This window comes from Erpetoichthys calabaricus, chromosome 7, assembly GCF_900747795.2.
Source record: "Erpetoichthys calabaricus chromosome 7, fErpCal1.3, whole genome shotgun sequence".
In the NCBI taxonomy this organism is placed as follows: Eukaryota; Metazoa; Chordata; class Cladistia; order Polypteriformes; family Polypteridae; genus Erpetoichthys; species Erpetoichthys calabaricus.
In genome coordinates this window covers 54,495,925-54,518,506 of record NC_041400.2, presented here as the reverse complement: position 1 = coordinate 54,518,506, position 22,582 = coordinate 54,495,925, and the positions used below count along the sequence as shown (strand labels likewise).

General features: G+C 37.4%; 1 protein-coding gene across 1 annotated transcript in view; it reads left to right on the top strand.

Annotated features, from left to right (window-relative positions):
• adgrv1 (adhesion G protein-coupled receptor V1) overlaps nucleotides 1-22,582 on the top strand; it is a 697,787-nt gene that overhangs the window by 312,446 nt on the left and 362,759 nt on the right. The window contains exons 53-61 of the mRNA XM_051930189.1: nucleotides 132-278; nucleotides 394-649; nucleotides 3,425-3,627; nucleotides 4,022-4,198; nucleotides 8,031-8,213; nucleotides 12,333-12,512; nucleotides 14,713-14,877; nucleotides 20,839-20,959; nucleotides 22,443-22,566. Coding sequence (XP_051786149.1) covers nucleotides 132-278; nucleotides 394-649; nucleotides 3,425-3,627; nucleotides 4,022-4,198; nucleotides 8,031-8,213; nucleotides 12,333-12,512; nucleotides 14,713-14,877; nucleotides 20,839-20,959; nucleotides 22,443-22,566 — 1,556 coding nt within the window. The remainder of the gene's footprint in view (nucleotides 1-131; nucleotides 279-393; nucleotides 650-3,424; nucleotides 3,628-4,021; nucleotides 4,199-8,030; nucleotides 8,214-12,332; nucleotides 12,513-14,712; nucleotides 14,878-20,838; nucleotides 20,960-22,442; nucleotides 22,567-22,582) is intronic.

Below are 22,582 nucleotides of genomic sequence, written 5' to 3'. Positions count from 1 at the left end.
TTTATTTTACTTCCATATCATGAGAGCTCTTTTGAGGGCACAATCTTGCCACACTCCTGAAAACATCAATAGGACAAAAAACGTATATTTTTATGTATAGCAACACAGTGATTAATTATTGTGTTTTGCAGAATTCTTTGACTAGGATGGTTGAGGAGCTGGAACAAGATAATCTGGTTACTCTGAATGTTGAACGCCTCCGTGGAACATTTGGACGAATTACAGTGTATTGGGCAGCTAGTGGGAGCCTCAGTGATATTCGGCCAACGTCTGGTGTGGTTAGTACTGTGAACAACTATAAATAATACAATGTAAAACTCCAGAATAAAAAAATAAAGGTTTTCTGTCAGACTTCTAAATGAGTAATTCTTATTTTCTTCTGCTCTTTGCCAGATTACCTTTTCAGAAGGCCAAGTCTTTGCAACACTTTCTCTAACAATTTTAGCCGATAGTCTGCCTGAGTTGAGTGAAACAGTGACAGTCAATTTGACTCAAGTAGTCACACTAGGAATTCAGGACCCTTTGCGTGGAGCTCTTATTGATGCAGAGAGATACAAAGCTGAAATCACCATCCTTCCCAGTGACTCCCCATATGGAGTAATAGGCTGGCATACGGACTCGTTCTTCTTTACAACACAGGAACCAGAAGGTGAGAAGACTTTTTAAGTAAATATGTTACATAGGTCGTGTTGTTAAATTTTAATTTCCTTGAAACAGGGACATTTTTAAATGCTTTCCAAAGTGGTGTACGTTAGGTGACTGTGGATTTTAAATCTGCCTTATTTCCAGTATGTCAGGCTCTTGTCAGTATTTTTTGCTGTATTATTTATTCGACGTTTCTGGATTATACAGTGCGTCCGGAAAGTATTCACAGCGCATCACTTTTTCCACATTTTGTTATGTTACAGCCTTATTCCAAAATGGATTAAATTCATTTTCTTCCTCAGAAATCTACACACAACACCCCATAATGACAATGTGAAAAAAGTTTACTTGAGGTTTTTGCAAATTTATTATAAATAAAAAAACTGAGAAATCACATGTACATAAGTATTCACAGCTTTTGCTCAATACTTTGTCGATGCACCTTTGGCAGCAATTACAACCTCAAGTCTTTTTGAATATGATGCCACAAGCTTGGCACACCTATCCTTGGCCAGTTTCACCCATTCCTCTTTGCAGCACCTCTCAAGCTCCATCAGGTTGGATGGGAAGCGTCGGTGCACAGCCATTTTAAGATCTCTCCAGAGATGTTCAATCGGATTCAAGTCTGGGCTCTGGCTGGGCCACTCAAGGACATTCACATAGTTGTCCTGAAGCCACTCCTTTGATATCTTGGCTGTGTGCTTAGGGTCGTTGTCCTGCTGAAAGATGAACCATCGCCCCAGTCTGAGGTCAAGAGCGTTCAAAGCAGGTTTTCATCCAGGATGTCTCTGTACATTGCTGCAGTCATCTTTCCTTTTATCCTGACTAGTCTCCCAGTCCCTGCTGCTATGAAACATCCCCACAGCATGATGCCACCACCATGCTTCACTGTAGGGATGGTATTGGCCTGGTGATGAGCGGTGCCTGGTTTCCTCCAAATGTGATGCCTGACATTCACACCAAAGAGTTCAATCTTTGTCTCATCAGACCAGAGAATTTTCTTTCTCATAGTCCGAGAGTCCTTCAGGTGCCTTTTGGCAAACTCCAGGCGGGCTGCCATGTGCCTTTTACTAACGAGTGGCTTCCGTCTGGCCACTCTACCATACAGGCCTGATTGGTGGATTGCTGCAGAGATGGTTGGTCCTTCTGGAAGGCTCTCTTCTCTCCACAGAGGACCTCTGGAGCTCTGACAGAGTGACCATCGGGTTCTTGGTCACCTCCCTGACTAAGGCCCTTCTCCCCCGATCGCTTAGTTTAGATGGCCGGCCAGCTCTAGGAAGAGTCCTGGTGGTTTCAAACTTCTTCCACTTACGGATGATGGAGGCCACTGTGCTCATTGGGACCTTCAAAGCAGCAGAAATTTTTCTGTAACCTTCCCCAGATTTTTGCCTCGAGACAATCCTGTCTCGGAGGTCTACAGACAATTCCTTTGACTTCATGCTTTGTTTGTGCTCTGACATGAACTGTCTACTGTAGGACCTTATACAGACAGGTGTGTGCCTTTCCAAATCATGTCCAATCAACTGAATTTACCACAGGTGGACTCCAATTAAGCTGCAGAAACATCTCAAGGATTATCAGGGGTAACAGGATGCACCTGAGCTCAATTTTGAGCTTCATGGCAAAGGCTGTGAATACTTATGTACATGTGTTTTCTCAATTTTTTTTATTTTTAATAAATTTGCAAAAATCTCAAGTAAACTTTTTTCACGTTGTCATTATGGGGTGTTGTGTGTAGAATTCTGAGGAAAAAAATTAATTTAATCCATTTTGGAATAATGTTGTAACATAACAAAATGTGGAAAAAGTGATGCGCTGTGAATACTTTCCGGATGCACTGTAACTGTTGAAATTAGCAGGGTTATTCATTTTTTAATTTATGTTCTGACATTATCACCATCACATTTTGTTTAATGTTTTTCAATGGTGAAAACCATTCTATGCATTGTTTTCCTGGAAGCCAACACATCGTGGAGGGTAATGACGTCCGTTTCTAGTCACATGAGCCAATTAGACACAAGATTGGACCAAAAATGGCCAGTGACGATTTGACACAAGACATCAGCATCATGGATCTATGTAAAAATTAGTGACCTATTCAGACTGGCATTTGAACCTACGATCCTTAAAGGAAAGACCTGTGATAGTTTAGCACTAGGCCAAACAAATTTAAATAAAAGTTTGTTAGGTGTCATTAGTGGTTTTGACAATAAATAGTTTACCCTGCTTTGACTTCTGTTTTTTGTTTTAGTTTGTTTTAACAGATACTCTGGACATCAGTCTTTCTACACTTTCCTACCTCTCTGACCATTCTTTCACCTTCTCCAAAATAATATTGTTGCAACTCTGGGGCTATAAAAAGTCCCCTGTTCTTCTGAGCTGCTTTATTCCAAACAAGCACAATATTAAGTGTGTGAGTGTGTGCTTAACTGAACACTTTGATGGACTGGCTCCCCACCCAAGGAGTTGCTTGTCTTCCTAAACCTTCCTGCAATCTTGTATTAGAATATGTTTGTTTGAAAAACGAGTGAACTTGATAAATATATAGACTTTCTTCCTTGTTCTTCTTTTTATCATGACTGCACGGCACTAAGAAGAATACTCTTCAGCTAAAGTTTCCGCAGTTTTTCCTTCTTTGCAAAAATGTTTGCAAAGCGGAAATAGCTTTTTTCTACACAATATATCTTTCCATGTCTGTTTTATGAAACAGCTATTAGATAAGCAAAACAGAAAAAAATGGGAATTTACAAAAACATATTTTTATTTTAACTTTATTTAGGAAATCCAAAAAACATCAGCTTAAAAATAGTGAGAGAGCAAGGATTTGTTGGGGATGTGATTATTTATTACAAGACAACACCAGCGCTTTCCCAGCTACCTGTCAATCAAGCTAAAGACCAGGAAGATTATGTGGCCAAAGAAGACACACTCATAATGAAAGAAAATGTGATGATGACGAGTGTTCAAATCACAGTACTGCCAGTAAGGAAATGTTACTTTATGCTAATAAAGAATTTAAAAGATTAACATGCAACTGTTCTGAAACATATTTCAATGATCTGGTAAATGATTGAGCCAGAACAGTGTTGTGGAATTGCTAGTCTTGTTACTCCAGCCTCCTGTAGAACTTTAGACCTGTGTATCTGATCTATTGCAGACATCAACTAAAGATTTGCAGTGATTATAATAATAACTCAATTGTCATGTTAAAAATGCCACACATCTTAGAGACTGCGTGTAGTGACTCCTTACTTATAGACAATTATATCAGTAATGTATAAATAAGCCAACATAAAATCAGTAAAAGTTGCCTTTATTTGTTTACTTTATAAATTTTTATAGAAATGTATTTGTGTTTGGTGTCTCTTCTCTGAAGGATAGTGTTCCTGAACTTTCTGAAAGCTTTCTTGTTAACATCACCAAAGCAGAGCTGGTGAATGCGTCAGCTGGTCCAGGGCAGCCTACCATAAAAAGAGTGGGAATGGAGACTGCTGAAGTGATAATAGAAGAAAACGATGATCCCCGAGGCATTGTACAGTTTAATGTTAAAAAGGTAAGTTCATCTCCTCACACTGTATTTACAGTGCTGTATTTCCCCTAGCACTGCAACACTGTAGTTATTGTTCCACTTGCAGACTATTTGCTTTGGGTTCTCTTGCTTTTTCTGTTTCATTACTGTGTACAAATTTCATCAATTGATCATTTTAAATTGACTTTACATGAGTGAGGAGTTTGTGTGTGTACATTAAAAAGCCTGGAAGGATAATTAACACACAGCTCATGTACATTTTAATTTTTACTTAAGAAAACCTGTATTTAGAATTGAACCTTTTTTATTATGTAATGCCTGGAGTAATCAATATATATAAAATGCTAAGGGTTGTGTCTATCTATCACACGATTACTCGTGAACCACTTTGGCTAGAACCTTGATCTTGGTCTTAACTGAAACCTTTTAGACGTGATATGAGCTGGTGAAGCACTAAGTTTGGCTTCTGGCAACCCCCACAGAGTTACCAGTACTTGCATCTTTATTATGGCAAACTGTATAGGCAAACTGCGGTGGGTTGGCACCCTGCCCAGGATTGTTTCCTGCCTTGTGCCCTGTGTTGGCTGGGATTGGCTCCAGCAGACCCCCGTGACCCTGTATTCGGATTCAGCGGGTTGGAAAATGGATGGATGGATGTATAGGCAAACTGATCAAGAAGGTGACATGGCAGAAAGAAAAAGAAGAGCAGCAACATCTACTGAGTGCAAGGCAAATTGCAGAACCCAATTATATGACAGGAAGAAGAAGAATGACAACCTGCTGGTACTCACAAACTACAGGGGTTGGAACATTGATCTTGGGAGGACTGGAAATCTACATGTTTCCTAGTTTGTAAATAACATTTGATATAAAAACATTTTTTATAGAATAAATACTGATGGATTTTGGGGTCTTCTCAATGACATTTGAATTAGATGCGGCTATTCCAATGTTTGTAAATACGCAGAATTACAGTACATTTATTTTGACAACTTTTTTAGTGTATTTCATTTATTCTTATGTATTTTTCACAGAGACATATGTAAATATAAGATATTGTAAAAGATGAGAAAAGACCATTTCTTAGTTGCTCTCCCTGACAGGTTTTAAACTTGTCAAGGCTACTGCTTCATTATCATGTCTTGTTATTTTTTTCTAGATTGCCAGGTTCAGAGGGCTTATTCAGATTTGCAAATATAATATATCAATATTAAGGCACATTCCTGTAAAACATTTCCATACATGAACCACCAGTAAAACAGTCTAAAAAAGCCTTTATTTGCTATGATAGTGTAATTTAAGTCAAACAAATTATCACTAACAAGTTTGCCAGTTAGCAGTCAACATGAGCCCAAAATTCTACTTAACAGCATTGCTACCAGAAATAAACCCATGGAGGGGCAACAGGGGTGGAGGGATTTGCTAACCTTGGCCAACTGGCCACCCCCACTCTCAGCCATACAATATCTTTCTATAAATCATACACCCCATGTCTGCAGCTCTAGTAAAATAAGATGGTCTCATGAGTTGTTAGTGATTTGTAAGTTGTCCGTTTACTTTAGTGTATCATTACATGAATACGAACAGGAGCTTTGACATAGTAGCAGTGGCGTCATGTGCGACAACTGAATTCTGAGAAGAGAAAAACAGAATATTCATTTAGTCAGTTACAATTTATAGTTATTGCCAAGTTTTAATTCTTTAACAAATACCTGAACAATTTAGATACAACATGTGGAGCTTGTTTAGTAGCTGTAATAAGGATGCAATTGATAAAAAGCAGTTAAACGTAAGACTAGACAAATGTTGAGAATGAATGGGAATCTCTCATGTTTGCAGGCAGGTCATTCTATAATGTGGTGGCCAAGTAGCTAAAGGCACTTTCATCTATGTAGAATAGCTTTAATTTTACTGAATAATGAATGCTCTTAAAGCTGTAAGATATAACAAAAACTAGTAAAATTTTTACAAATTAGTATGCAACTGAGACCTTATCCATATATATTTAACTTTTTTGCATTATACTTTAAAAGCAATGCTGCACATCATGGATAAAATGCTGAACAGTTTGCTTATCATGGTGGAAAATTGACTAAGGTGATGTTTAGAGTAAAAAAAAGCACAAACCATTCTACCATGATGTCCATGTCCTGATTCAATATGAGAGGAAAAAAAGCAGATAAGCAGCTTATAACCAAAAGCTGCTAGTCGTGCAACTTTTGGTTAGAAACTCAATTTCAGGTGCATGAATCTCCCCTTAGTAATTTAAAGAGTCCTTTGGAAGGCAGAAGGTGAAAAAAGTAGTGGAAGGAAGAAAAGAAGCAAACAATGAGGGTTGGGGTACTGGACGATGCCCTGTTTAATTTTATTTATCTGAAGCATGAACAAAAGTAGCACGACTGTGCCACATAAAGGTTTGGTGAAATGTCTGAAAGCAAGTGGTTTGGAGTTCTGTTCTCCTCAGAACCTGCTAGTGAATGCCGACTTTCCTGTGAGGGCCTCGATTAAATAGGACTGAAACTGGAAGAGACATAACTTCTTGTGTAAGAGAAGTGACCTCATTTGTCTTCCAGTGTTTTCTACTTCTCCATTCTAAGGAAGCAGACAGAACAAAAGTTAGTGGTGGCATCACACTCCTTTACTTCCTCATATTTGTCCAGCACAAACCTGTAAAACACTCCCCTTGCTCACGTGTCTGACAGTAGTAATGAATATGTGATAATTTCACTTAATTAATTAATATCACATCTGTTGTACTATGAGTGTGATGAAGGATGGTTGCAGAGAATGATATAAAGATTTTCAAGGCTGTGGACGCTAGAGGCGCTGTTGCCCCGTGAAACCCCACAGACAGACGTCCAGGACACACGTTTAAAAGCACCAAGAAGAATTCCTTAATAATTTCTTCAAAGAAAGTGCACAAAGCACCACACACTCCACAATTCTCCAATAACAACAATAATAAACAATAATCAATAATCACAAATCTCCACTCCTCCCAGCAGCTCCGTCACTCTACCACCCAACTCCGTCTCTCCTTGCTGGGTCTTCAGCAGTCCTTTAAATAGTCCATGACCCGGAATACTGCAGGCTTCCATCCTTGTGACTCCAAAGTACTTCCGGGTTGTCGTAACAGTAGGAGTCCCCAGGTTCTTTGTGAGCTCCCCCTGGTGGCACCCACGGCACCCAACAGGACTGAGGAAACAAACTTCATGTCCCAGGATACCCTGAGGGAATCCAGGGAACTGTTGCCGTCCAGGGGAGCTGCCACCTAGCGTCCCGGGGGAGGCAGAGTCCTGAAAAGGCTGCCTTCTTCCATTCTTTTCTTTTAGGGACGTCCCGGCTGGACTGAACCATCGGCTGTCCATCACAAGGCAATATCCCACTAGCTGAAATACATAACTTGGCCAAGGCCATCAGTTGACTCCTGTTGGACTGACAGGACCTAACAGTGCAACAGAGATACTTTTCTAGGTTACGGTTGATCTGTTTAGTTTGCCCATTGTTCTCATAATGGTAACCTGAAGTCAAATACATTTTGTCACAAAAGTATCTCTAACATATGGAATATTTTAAGTAGTGCATGTACAAATGGGAACTGTATAAAGTTACTAACTTCAGACTCAAATACTTTGCCAGTTAATGTTATTTTAATTATTATAACAAACTAAACCAGTGGTATCTGATTTCACTTTTCTTTTTGTATAATTAAGTAGTATTACCTTTACATTCATTTCATGTTTTCTTCATTGTAAACATGACTGCAATAGACCACTTGGCTAAAAAAATCTATTGGCATAGGGAAATGCTTGTACAGATATAAATATGTTTATAATATTTTCTATTTACTTCCTAGGATATGACAGGTGGAGTAGCAGGTTATGAACTTCTGCCACCACGTAATCTTTTGCGCTTACCAGTTATTCGGCTAGCTGGCACATTTGGAAAAATAGTGATAGACTGGATGGCTACTCCTGTCAGTGCCAGTTTTGAAGATTTTACTCCAGCCAATGGAACTGTTGTGTTTACTGATGGACAGGTATTGTGTACCAAACTAACACTAATTTACATTTTTGTATGTGTGTTTTAATGTATGTCAGAAATTGAGGACAGCAATGGTTTGGCAGTGGACTTCAGGCTAGATGGTAATCTCTTCGATATTAGGAAGTTCCAAGCAACTTCTAAACTGCATAGAGTGAGGGATCTTGAGCTGCAATATGCGGACGACTGCTCTCTTGCTTCTCACACCCCACAAGACCTCCAGTCTGTCCCTGATGCAGCAGTGAGAGCATACAACAGGATGGGACTGACAGTAAACACCACCAAAATAGAAATAATCTGTCAATGGACTGCCAAAATCCCTCCAGTACCTCCAGTTTTCACTATTGCTGATGCTATTTGTCAGTAGTTTCATCTTTCAGATATCTGGGAAGCATTTTTTCTGAAGACAGCAGCATTGACAATGAGTTCCAGAACTGAGTTGCTTTCAGGAGACAAGAATTTGCATCTCTGCACAAAGGTCTGCGTCAGAAAGGCCATCTGCATTACCACCCTTCTCTATAGCTGTGAAGCTTGGGTAATTTACAGTTGCCACATTAAGCTTCTGGAGCACTTTCATATTTGCTGCTTGCAGTGGATCTTGGCAATTATTGATCATGTGCCACACTGTGAAATACTCAGAAAAACTAACTGCAGAAGTACTGAGGCCATGATCACACAGCACCAACTGCAAAGGTTGGGACATGTGGGACGGATGTCCCCGAATTGGCTGCCTCGCAGAGTGCTATATGGTCAGCTACAACATGGACGATGCTCTGCTTTGGGCAGAAGAAGCACTCTATGGATCAGTTAAAGATCATGTTAAGTAAGTTCAAAATCAGTCCAGAGGACCTGGAGAATATTACTACTGACCGCAAAACCAGTAGGCAGATGTGTTTGAATGGGATACATATGCTGGAGGACAAAAGGGTAGCCAGGAGACAGCAGTGGAGTCTCCAAAAGAACACACCTTTGGTTGGTGCTACCAAATATACATGTCCAATCTGCAGGTCTAGGATAGGAGTATTCAGCCATCAAAGAACTCACTGATAAAGACAGAAGTGGACGTCATCATCAGACTCGATGGACAACCAATTACTGCGAGTTCTTTTTATAACCCAGATAACATGTCAGATTCAGCCATAGGCGTTATGACAATGACAAGTGTTAATATGTAGTTTTGTCTAAACATGTTTAGTGTGCCTTCTGCACCCTATTGTGCCTCTCACTTTAGATGTTCCTTAGATCTGAAATGTTGCTACCATTTCCTAAAAAACAAAACAGTAATAAATAAAAAAATGCAGGATTAAAATGTAAGGCAGGTCCCTAAAATAGAAACAGAAGAACCTTCCTTACATCAGTACTCTATAGATGATATATGCATAGTTACATTTTCAGGATTTAATAAAGTTATAAATTCAATGCCAGGGCTCCATGTCATCTTTCCCATGCACCCTAAACTAGGAACCCAGTTTTAGATATTGTTGCTACTCAGAGGACATGATAGTGATCTCTTTTCATATTATTAAAAAACATCATAATAATAAGTGTTGCATTCTCTGATGGCTTTATTATCTTATTTGCTGTCTTTTAGTGTCAAGGCATTTTTATCTTATGTAATTTCACATTTACTGTAATTAAAACCTACACCCAGCACATTGTATTGTTTTTTTAGCATAACTGCTTATGCAAACAAATTAGACTGGTAAGGTTTTGTTTAAATGTGTTCTTGTGTTTTATTCATTGATGGGTGGTATTACATTTCATTTCACTATTTCTTTTCATTATCACAGTGTGAATTGGGCGGCCCGGACACACACAGGCAGACACGTTTTCAGCCATCACCACACGTTTATTTACACTTACTATAATACAGTCCCTATGTGCACCGCCGCCAATCACAAACCCCAGCAGTCTCCCACAGTCCAGGCTCCTCGTTAAGCCACCTCTCTTTCCCAAAGTCCAGGCTGTTCTTCGAGCCACTTCTCTTTCTCTCTCTCAGGCCTCTCCTTGCCGCCTCCTCTCCGACCTCGTCCTTCTCCTCACCTGACTCCAGCCTTGATTGAAGGGAGGCAGCTCCTTAAATAGGCAGGTGGCTGATGGCCACACCCGGCCACCTGCCACAACAGCTATAAGAAGAAACTTTTCAGACTTTGCTTTTGTATTGTAATATTACTTTAAAATTAATTTTAATTAATATTATTAATTGCGTTAGTACATCAGTTTATTTGGTGTGATCAAAACTTTTCAATCCTGAACTTGAATGGTGCCAGCTTGGCTAATGGTCAAAACATTGGCTTCTGTGACCTTAAAATATATCAATAACAAGTGTCATACATTTGTGAACTATAGTGTATGTTACTTTTCATTGTATGTATACACTTTATAGTGTATGTGTCACATCCAAGTCCATGTAGATGACAAAACCCACAAAATCAAATATTCTGCTACCAGAAAACTTTGAGATGAATTCTGTAAGGTTTCTAAACTGTTTTGGGACTCCACCCAACGGGATGACACACCGAACAGTGTCCCGAAGTGCAATAGCAGCGTCTGTGGAAGACAGCCTATCAATTGCCAGGGCAACCGCAGTTTCCTAGTGCTGCAGCAGCTCACCACGAAAGCAAAACTGAAAAGCTCGCGGTCGTGCTATAACTGTCTGCCTTCGATGGGTTATGCAAGGAACATTATAAATGCAAGGAACAGTATTACTTGGCCACTAACCTGGTCACGACACTGCCTGATTGCTCTGTCTGTGTATAGGAGAATGGTAGATCCCGCTACAATCAATAACCGTGCTGTTCCTGTTTCAAGTAGAATAAAGCTGGTTTTGCTGAGTACTCAGCCTCATGTTTTGGGGTCCAAGACAGGGACTCACATGTCACAATACACTTTAAAGGACTTATCCTTGCCTAGTGAACATGTGCCAGGAGCAGTTCACTTCATGTGCCACAATCAAGAAGTGGACTAAAGAAATGTGTCATGGCAAGAGGCCTCTCAAAGGTGACCCAGTATCTGGTCAGGCTTTGACATTAACGACAGAAGGAAATGTTACCCATGTGGAATGAATCATAATACAGTATCAAAGAGTGACACCACATGAGATTAAAGACATTATACAGATTAGATGTGTCAGGTAAATCCATTCTTCATCAACAATTAAACATGAGGAAAGCTTGTGCACATTTTCCATCCTGAATTCTATCTTCTGAAATGATGCATCATGACATGACATGACTGTTCCAAGGAGAATCTTGTGCTGCTTAGTTTTTGCTAGGAGAAATTTAAGATGCATTTCATAGTCAATAATGCAACTTGGCTACATGACAATGATCAAGAGTTCAAACAACAACTAAAACAACAGAAGTATGGTGATTCTGCAACATCAAAGAAATTTGAGATCCAACCAATGCTGGGAAGATCATGTGCACCATTTTTATAACATTCAGGGTGCAGTCCATGTCTCAAAATAACTTGTCAATATTGTGCTGATATGTTTTTTGTGGCAAGGACAATTGTTGACTATCCCCTTTCTGCTATACAACACTGTTCCTTTCACACTAAATGGGCTGGAAGGACTTCAATGCAAAAGTATGGATTTGAAGAGATAACACACCTAACCTTTTTTCCGGATCTGACCACCTCCTCAATATGATGAGTTACTTCCATGGGACGCACTATGCCAACGATGAAGACATCAAGTCAGATAGAGAGACAAAACATTTTATTAGAGTTGCATAGGAAAGTATTTTGAATACTTTAAAAAGTGTATTCATTTTAATGGGAGTTGTGTTGAAAAAAATAGGCATTTTTTGTTTTTACTTGTGTTTCTCTTAATTGCTCAGGATGAAAAATTTTACTATTTTACTAAGTTTATTTTGTAAGAATGATTATGATGGTTATGTTGAAAAACAAATCTTGTTTTGTTTTACTGGTGTTTCTCTTAATAAGTCAGATTCAATTGTTTTTTTCAAAATTTGCTTAAGCAGTTACATTAAGTTTCTAACACATTAACATAAATAAAACCAAGCCAATGTTTAAAGTAAAAGACTGCAAAAATGAAACACCAATTCATAATTACGCTATGATACTGTAATGATTTTATTGTTTTACTCAACAGGACACAGCTGTAATAGAAATCACCATAGTGGATGACAATATTATTGAATTCTCCGAGACATTCAATGTTTCACTGACTCGAATATCTGGTGGTGCTAGACTGGGAAATGACTCCTCGATTATGGTTTACATCCCTCCTAATGACTCCCCTGTGGGATTGTTCAGTTTTGAAATGAAAACGGTATGAATCACCTACAGTTACTTTCATTCACCTATCAATCCATTCATGAATAGCTATTTTTGGACAAAATTTAGATAAATTTAATATGTTTTATAATAGTCAACACTCAACTATAGCAATCAAAAGGAAATAAATGTTTTGCTTTTTTCATTGTTAACTTTGTTTTTTTGAACCTACTGTACCTCAATTGATAAATTGTTAGATTTCTTTGGGCAGAGGGATTGAAACCTGCTGAAATTTACAGAAAGATGTTGGCTCAGTCCCAAAACAACAACAACAACAACATTTATTTGTAGAGCACATTTTCATACAAATGCTGTAGCTCAAAGTTCTTTACAAGATGAAGAAGGAAATGTTTTAAAAAACAAAAATAACATTAGGCAATACTAAGCAACAAAGAATAAAGTATGGTCTGATGGCTAGGAGGACAGAATAAAAAAAAAAACTCCAGATGGACTGTAGAAAAAAAAACAAAATCTGCAGGGGTTCTGAGGCCACAAGACCATCCAGCCCTCACTGGGCATTCTACCTAACATAAATGATCTAAATCCGTCCTCATGGTTTTCAGGCTTCACGTGAAAGAATTAGATGATGATGGTAATGTGAAAATCTGGTTTACTGCCTTAACTCCATCAAATGTAGGGACTGCAAAGTGCCTTGATCAGGTGTTGGTGGTGCAGATCACCACCACAGAAAAAAACAGAAAAAGAACAGCAGAGAAAAATAGGGATTAGTACGGATTGCGGAGCTATGAAGAAAATGATAATTCAATGCATATATAGTTTATCAGGGGTACACTAAAATGTCACTTTGAGAAACCATGTTAAAATAATGGAGTTTTAGCTGTTTTCTAAAATGCTCCACTATATTAGCCTGGCAAATTTCTATCGGTAAACAATTCCAGATTTTAGGTGCATAACAACAGAAAACTGCCTCACCACTTCTTTTAAGTTTAGCTCTTGAAATTATAAGCAGACACTCATTTGAAGATCTAAGGTTATGATTTGGAGTATAAGGTGACAGGCATTCCAAAATATAGGACGGAGTGAGATTATTTAAGGGTTTGTAAACCATAAGCAGTATTTTAAAGTCGATTCTGAACGACACAGGTAACCAATGTAACAACATCAAAACTGGAGAGATGTGCTTGGACTTTCTTTTCCTAGTTAAGATTCTGGCAGCTGCATTCTGCATTAGTTACAACTGATTAATATCTTTCTTGTGTAGTCCTGAAAGGACTGCGTTACAGTAATCTAGTCAACTAAAAACAAAAGCGTGAACTAATTTTTCAGCTTCTTGCAAAGTTACAAGTGATCTAACTTTTACTATGTTCCCTAAGTGAAAAATGTACCGTTAATATGATTAATATGCAATTTAAAATTTAGGTCAGAGTCAATAATTACCCCTAAATTCTTTACCCCCTGTCTCAACTTTTATGTCTAATGGATCAAGTTCATTTCTAATACCCTCACTATATCCATTTTTGCCAACAACTAAGATTTCTGTTTTTTTCTTATTTAGTTTGAAATTAAATAGCATGACTGAATAAAAAGTTTATGAATGGGTAGAAAGGTTTAAAGCGGGAAGAACAAGTGAAACCAACAAGGCTTGATCTGGTCAACCATCAACATCACACACACAATCCCACATCAACGTGACAGATGCCTTTATCAGAGAATACTGACAGATAGCATTTTCTGCTGTTGCTGCACATGCCATAATGGATGATGGTTTGGGGTACTGCAAAGTTTGCTCAAAATGGGTACCCAAACAGCTTACTGATCTGCACAACCTAATGACCTTCCATGAATTTCAGCAGGTTTCACACCCTCTGCCAGAAGAAATCTCACTGTGGTGTGTTGTTCAACAATGATGCAATCCTGCAACAGATTATCCATGTTCACTTTGTTGGCTTCAACTAGACTTTGAACTACCCATAAGCCATCACAAACATGTTGTATTGCATCAGCTACTATACATTATGGTAACCACATGATTTTCAAATTGTGTGTATTTTCGATTTACTCTTGAATTTTTATTTACATGGTAAGATTGCCCTCTTAATCTGTTTAGTTCATAAATCACTTTTCCAGTTTTAATTTTGTGCTTAGAGAAACACTGCACCTGACGCACAGAATCTTTAGCTTTCCTATATTTTAAAAATCCAATCTTATTTAAGTCATGCATGTGTTTATTATAGGTAACTGCCCGGGAACCCCAGTTCAATAATGACCCCTCGGCAATGGTGACACTGTCTGTAATGAGGAATGAGGGAGCCCGAGGAGCAGTCCAAATTGTCTGGCTAGTGGAAGAAGCAGCAAAGGATGACATAACTCCTCTTAATGGAACACTTTTCTTTAATGAGGTAAAGTACAAAGTAAAGAATTTGGAGTTCATATAAAGACTACATTAATTTCCTTATTATCTTATTACAAGAAATTCATCTTTTCTTTGTTTTGTTATCTCGTACATCCTACTGCAATATTCAAAATTTATCATGTAATAATAATTTTTATCAATGAATAGATAAATATATTATTCCATTTATTCTGATAATTATAGGTTACTCTGACTGTAAAAATACATTTTGGCATTCTAGCCATCAAGCAAATTGTATGAATTGAGTGAAAAAAGGTTAATTTCTTTGAAAGTAATAATGTCACCTTACTCTGTACAATTAAAAATATTGACCCTACGATCATGTGAATCAAATAAATCACAAATTCAGGAATCCGTGTTCCAATTCCAGTGAGGTCATGCTCTGTGTGACATCTGCTTGTTATAAATAAAGCCACTGTTTCTCTTGAGTTTTTTTGTTTTCATTGTATGCCAGAAAAGACATGTGTGCCCGGTTAATTGACCACTCTAAACATGTTCATTATTGGTCATTGTGTATGATGGTGCCCTTCAGTTCATTGCTGACCTGTCCATAGCTCCTTCCTACCTTGTTCTGCTGCTGCTCAGGTCTCTAATGACCCTAAAGTTGTATTAAACCAGTTTATCTAATATCACCTGCTTTATTTCAAAACATATTTTTACTATATTCCTCTATCCTTTTTAGGTTTTAAAACCATCTTTATCTTTTTCTTGTATGTTTTGCTTTTACTTCTAAATGTAACAATGTCTAGGAAAACAAATAATTAAACTGGCCTTGTATATAACTAGTTGTACATAAAATAATACCCCATGTCACAGTACAACTCGGACCATTAAAGAAAAACAATATTATTAACACAATAGTACAGAAGAGATAAATAATGCTAAATCACTAATAAATAAGGGATGCATATGGGATATGGTTCTCAGAATACCATCAAACACTTTTATATATCATTTGGTGCATGTTTCATCATATAACCAATCCCAGAGTGCAATTGAGCCTTACCATCACATTAATCAGCATATCACTACAAACAAATTATATGTATCCCCCAAGGTTAATTGTCTAGAGATGCCCATCACCACCCATAATGGAAGTTATTAAACAAGGCTGTTCAATCTGACCTTATTGAGAAACATACAGATGCCTTCTTACATAATCTATACCCTTAGTTCCCAGTTTTCTACCTGTTACTGAAGATTCACTACAGCATGATAAGTCTCCCGGACATCCTGTTGTTTCGGCCCATACCTCTTTACTGCAACCTTTTTCTCATTTTGTGGATTTTCACATACAGCACCTGATTTCTCTTGGCCGCTCTTACTTCAAAGAGTTGTCTGACTTTATAAATAAATTACAATCTTAATAATTGGTCTACTCTTACAACCTCTTTCTGTGATTATTTTAGTTGATATTACCCAAATTGCTTTAAGATAGAACATGGGTGTCAAACTCCAGGCCTGGAGGGCCGCAGTGGCTACAGGTTTTCATTCTAACCCTTTTCCTAATCAGTGACCAGTTTTCACTGCTAATTCACTTTTTTCCCTTCATTTTAATAGCCCTGTTAGAAGGATTCAGTCCTCTGAATTGATTTGTTTCCTCATTAAATGACAGTCAAACAGAAATGAGATTTGAAACAAGCCAACAGATGACCAGCTTAACCTTGGGCTTCAAACTCCAACCAGTTTCTTAATGAGAAGCCAATGCTTGTTGTTAATTAAACCCATTATTTTATTACTCATTCTGCCACAGCAGACATCTCCAAAACTGATGATTTTATGTTTTTTTCTAAGAACACCATCAAGATGTTTTGATGACCTGAGAGATCAGCCTTACTGAGACCTCCACCTTTCTCTATTTTCAGATTCTGTGTGATGGGCACAGGTGAGCTGGTCATGTGGCCGCTTGTTTCGTGTCTCATTATTGTTTGGCCGTTAATTAAAGAAAAAGAAACAACTAAGGGGCTGGAGTCAAGCTAATTAAAAGAAGTAATTAGCAGCAAAAACTGGTCACTAATTAAGAAGATGGTTAGAATGAAAACCTGCAGCCCTCCAGGACTGGAGTTCGACACCCCTGAGATAGAACTTTATTTTTATTTTTAAAAGAATTTTTTCATCATCATAAAGGATTAGCAATGGGTACATCTTTTAGTCCGAGCATTGCAAACCTCTTTGTGGCAGGATTTAAAGAGTTATATATATGGTAATATTATATGTCTGCACATCCATAGAATGTTTTTAGCCCAGTCCAACTTATCACTCACTCAAAGTTCATTCTTCATCTTTAGAATATAGTTGTTTTCAGTCTTACATGTTCTATTTTTGATGTTATCATTTCTAAAGGTGATTTCATGGTATATTCATCCATATTATTTGATACCAGTAATGGTGCACTGCATGATAACGTGCAGTGAATACACTTGACTTGAGCATTCATAGTTTTCATATTCTTTCTCTGTACGTTTAGCATTTGTTTGCTCAGAGGTTGATGTGCTTGCTGCTTCCTGAGCAGCTCTTCTTTTCTCCACCCTAGCGGCCCACTTCTTCTCTTCTTTCGTCGGCATCTTTTCACATTAAAACTGATTAAGTCAGTGTTTCTGTTGCAATTACTTAGTATGTTTTCCTTAATGCTTCACATAAGCTGGCACTTAAGTCTTCAATCTGCTTCAAGAATGATTTAAGATATGAAGAGGTAGGGGAAGTGACGGCGAAGGTGGTAGGGATGAGAATGGCACCCGTACACATGTGCCGCTTGGCCGCCCTGCTGGCTGCTGCCGAGAGTTGATTCTACAATAAAATAAAGTAAAAATAAAAAGAGGAATAACCTTGGAGGTCAATCACCACCATGAAAGCGGACATCACATAGTATATGTGTACCAAATTTCAGGTCAATATATTGGTCAAATGGTTTGAATGAACAGCCACGGTAGCATATTATATATAAAGATATCTTGATTTTTAGGTTTTATGTCAGTTATATGTAGTATGTTAGTGCACAGTAAAGGCTGAAATTAAGACAGCTAATGAAAAGGTCAGTTTAAAATGTACTTTACTTGTATATAAAAACTAAAAATTGTTAAACATCTGTGAGAAAGTAGATGTGTTTAAGAATTGTCTCTATATACTGGATGTACTGGACATTAGTATGTGTCCTTCTTGACCCTAAGTGTATATACACTATTTCGGTACAGTATTTAAATAGTTTAATTTGTGTAAATAATATAATTCTAAATGTTTCAAATTTTCCTAATGCTGTTGTACCTCTTACAATCCATCTCTGGAAGCCATCAGAAATAATGTATGGACATAAACAGAAAGTATCTTTTTATGTTGGTTATACAGTCCTCAGCATCTTGGACCCATACTCATCACTGTTATTTGTATTAAGTCTGTTTTGTGAATTTCATAAAAATTTCCGAGTTCAAAATTAATATGAACAACAGCATGCTGTCTTAAGTTATTTCTCACACACACCAGATAAAGTTCAAATAGTTACAAGGACATTATCTCTTTAAATTTAATTTCTGCAATGTGATAGATTTAAATTAAAAAATGCATTAATAGTTGGTTATCTTATTTTAATCTGCACACTTAATATTGTTAAATATGAATATTCTGTCAAAACCCCTTTCAGAGTATTCTTAAATATACAGTTTAAGAAATCATTTTTTAAAAAGTTAGGTGCCTTAATATCTTGTTTATCTGGAATTGATAATTGTGACATGTTAAACAGAGGACTTCACAGAATTCTGAAGAAGAAGGTGGCATGGCGCTACCTAATTTTTACATCAGTTACTAGCCTGCAAATATGCAGTACATGCACTTAACATTAAACCACACCTGATTGGTTAACCAAGGAAAGAAAATCTTGTTTAAAATCCTCTCTGTGTGCTTTTCTGTGTGCTCTAGTCATCATTAATCACCATTAATTTACAAATAGTCTTGTGGTCCACATTCCCTCAGGATATGGTACTGTACTACTGTAGTCCATACAGTATTTTAAGGCAAAGCTGCCATTTTCAGTAGCCCCTGTAAATGAGAATTTTTACAATCTATGCAGTATTCAATTTATGGAAGTTACAAGGTATCTAGACTTTTGAGAATTTCTGTACAGATAATGTGTATGTATCCTTTGAACTCTGTCTTAAATATAGTCTTCTGGCAACACGCTGTTCTTTCTGTATACAAGCTAGGAACTTTATCAAAGGCAATCTCCTAAACTTCCATTATCTGATATCATTATTTATCTCTGAAGTGATACTGGCTAGTTTTGTTGAAGATACAGGTGACATTTCTAGATGGCATTTCTAGACATTATATAAACATTTAAAACCATTTACCCCTGAATTGACTTAGAAAGCAATGCAAATAGGATCTCTCAAGTAAAATTTCAGATAATGAATTTAATTCCGACATGCATTTTTCCTCAATCTATGCAAGGCTTTCTTTAAAGGTAAATACTGTACATCACTCACATATATGTACCTCACAATATTCTGGGATGAGAACCAAAGTGGGAACTACATCATGAGGAACCTGTCTCACTAGGTCATAAGTTGAATCTGATATTGTTGTTTTTTTGTTATTCCTGAAACAATGTAAGATTTTGCTGTTCTAGGACAGTGATTTGCCTTCAACCATCAGACACCATAAAGGTGGTACCTTATGCTCAAAGCCACATAAGTTCACATTTTTTTTAATAACTGATCTAAAAAGGGGCGGCACGGTGGCACAGTGGTAGCGCTGCTGCCATGTAGTAAGGAGACCTGGGTTCGCTTCCTGGGTCCTCCTGGCTTGGAGTTTGCATGTTCTTCCCGTGTCTGTGTGGGGTTCCTCCGGGTGATCCGGTTTCCTCCCACAGTCCAAAGAGATGCAGGTTAGGTGCATTGGTGATCCTAAATTGTCCCTAGTGTGTGCTGGGTGTGTGTGTGTGTGCCCTGCGGTGGGCTGGCGCCCTGCCCAGGGTTTGCTCCTGCCTTGCTCCCTGTGCTGGCTGGTATTGGCTCCAGCAGACCCACGTGACCCTGTGTTAGGATGTAGCGGGTTGGACAATGACTGACTGACTGATCTAAAAAGCCATTAACCTTAGAAATTCAAACAATTGCAAACTTGATGGATTTTACACCAGTTTTTGTGAATGATAAGGAAAGGATTACTTTTAAGAGCAAAAAGGGGATTTTATGTGTTTTATCATGCATGTTCTGATCCGTGATGTCAGAGGCATAATTTAAAGGTGATTGATTGAAAGAGAATAACTGACTTTGTACTGAGTTTTGTAAGAAGCAAAAAAGTGCCAAGAAGACAACGATTGATAAAAAGTCGTAAGTCAGTAGGCAGGCAGAGCCAAAGAACCAGGCAAGATGGAGAACATCATGTATCCGAATCATAAAAACAGTGTCAAAAGTTGAACTCAAAAAACAAAGCTAGAGATTCACTAACCAAAATAAAATAAATAAACAAATTGACCAAAATTATTGTACAGAAGTGTGTACTTTAGGTAGAAAATCCCAAAACTAGTGCATCTGTAAAACTGTGGCTCCATCTTAAACACCAATCACCCGATAATGTGCATGGGAGGCACTCAAAGTTGCTTAAGTAACTGTACCTTTATGCTGGGCTGGGGTTGGCAATGTGGACTAACTCTCTCTTTGAAGATCCAGCATGACATTACTTCCGGTTCTGGCCCTAGTAGCACACCCTTTCCTGTGTACCCTCAATAAAAGCCTGCCTATTCTCAATGCAGTCTCAGTTCTGTTTGGACTCAGTCCTTAGTGATTATTTTGTGCTTCATTTTTAGCATATTTTATACCAAGTATATGGGTGACTACCTGAAACCATTTTCTGCTTCTTGTCCCTTATATGTAATATAATATCTAATGTTTTATTAATCTTCGATATTTGAGTTTTTTTTTTATTTTGATAACCAAATGTTTTATTTTTTTCACAGACTGATACAAAGAAGTCAATACCATTGTACATAGTTAAAGACTCAATCCTGGAAGGAGAGGAACGATTCATCATTCAGCTTGTTTCAGCCACAAACAATGCAGAAATTAATCCAGTTGATGGTCCGTATTCAAACTTAATTTTTTAGCTAAACAGTAAATCGTTTATTTTATTTATTATTTCTTTTATACTGAGTGCAATTAATGATGAATCTTGATGATGAATTAATGATGATGCATTTTGCAGGGGTACACACTCCCAAAATCTTTTTTAACACCCTCAGGCACACACATAATACACTTGCATAATAACACACACTTCAAAATATAAACAAAATGTAGGAACATTTGAAAATATGTCATTTAGCTTAAGTTTTAATGCTGGATCAGCTTCTTGTAACAAACAAAGGAAGCAAGACAACTAAATCATCATCAGAAACAGAATTTCTCATCCGACAGTAGTGAGAAGTTAAGCAAAATGATACGTTTTATTGGCTAACTAGAACAATTACAATATTAAGCTTTCAAGGCAACTCTGTCCCCATCTTCAGGCAAGATGTAATACAGAAACTGGAATTCCCTGTGCTTATATAGACACTGGGACAGATACAGCTTTGGAAAACCTTTAATTGAGACATCTTAGATGTAAAAAATTAATATACCTCTACAGGGTAACATTCATTTAGCAAGAGAGGAGAACAATGTATAGTCAAGATCTTTTGATAACAAAGTCTTTTGAAGTGTGTTGTCTGTTGTTAATGTCATCTATCTATCTATCTATCTATCTATCTATCTATCTATCTATCTATCTATCTATCTATCTATCTATCTATCTATCTATCTATCTATCTATCTATCTATCTATCTATCTATCTATCTAGTGTGCAGTGGTATCATGGTGATTCAATTTACAGGAATTGTCCAACGGCCAGATAGAATTGATGATTTCAGTAGGAATGCCTACCAGATCTTGAATCATTGAAACAGATATCAGCATCAGGATGTTGTAGTGCCTCTTTATCTCACCATAGTCAAACGTTACTTACAAAATTCAGTCCCATAAAAACAATATACACCCCTTTTTGTCCTAGCTTTTATACTTAATTATAATATTCTGGAATATTCTGACTAAAATAATCTCCGAATCCTTCAGTTTTATCTTTTTTCTTACAGTGTGTGTTTGATTGGATGTTTAAATTTGTCTTATTCTACAGTTCCTCTATGACATCTTAAATACACAGGTCTTACAATTTTCAAAACATATACACTGTATTACTATTTTGCATAGAACACTGAAGTAATTTAATGTGTCATGTATTGGTAATGAACAATGACCTCCAAGATTGGTCACTACATTGCAGCACTTACAATACTGAGTTCTCTTGTAAGTCAGAAAATGTATGCTGTTGCACATGTGTACAGTAACTTTCAATTTAGGTAATTTTTTCCTTGTATTGAAATAATATTAATTATTTTGACCCTTGGTTTTGTAGCATCCAGTGATACTTGCTCTTTTGGTTAATATGTAATCTTTAAAATACATCTGTAATGTTTTGTTCACCTTAGTATGGAAGTTTCACATTTTTAGGAAGGTAATTTTTTTCAGGTTCAGCCACAGTAATCATTTTGGGTGATCCTGGGTCACTGGGAAAAGTGGGTATATCTCCCTTGACACAAAACGTTCTCATTGGAGAACCATTTGGACTTTATAATGGTACTGCTTCAATAAGGTACTTATTTTTTTCT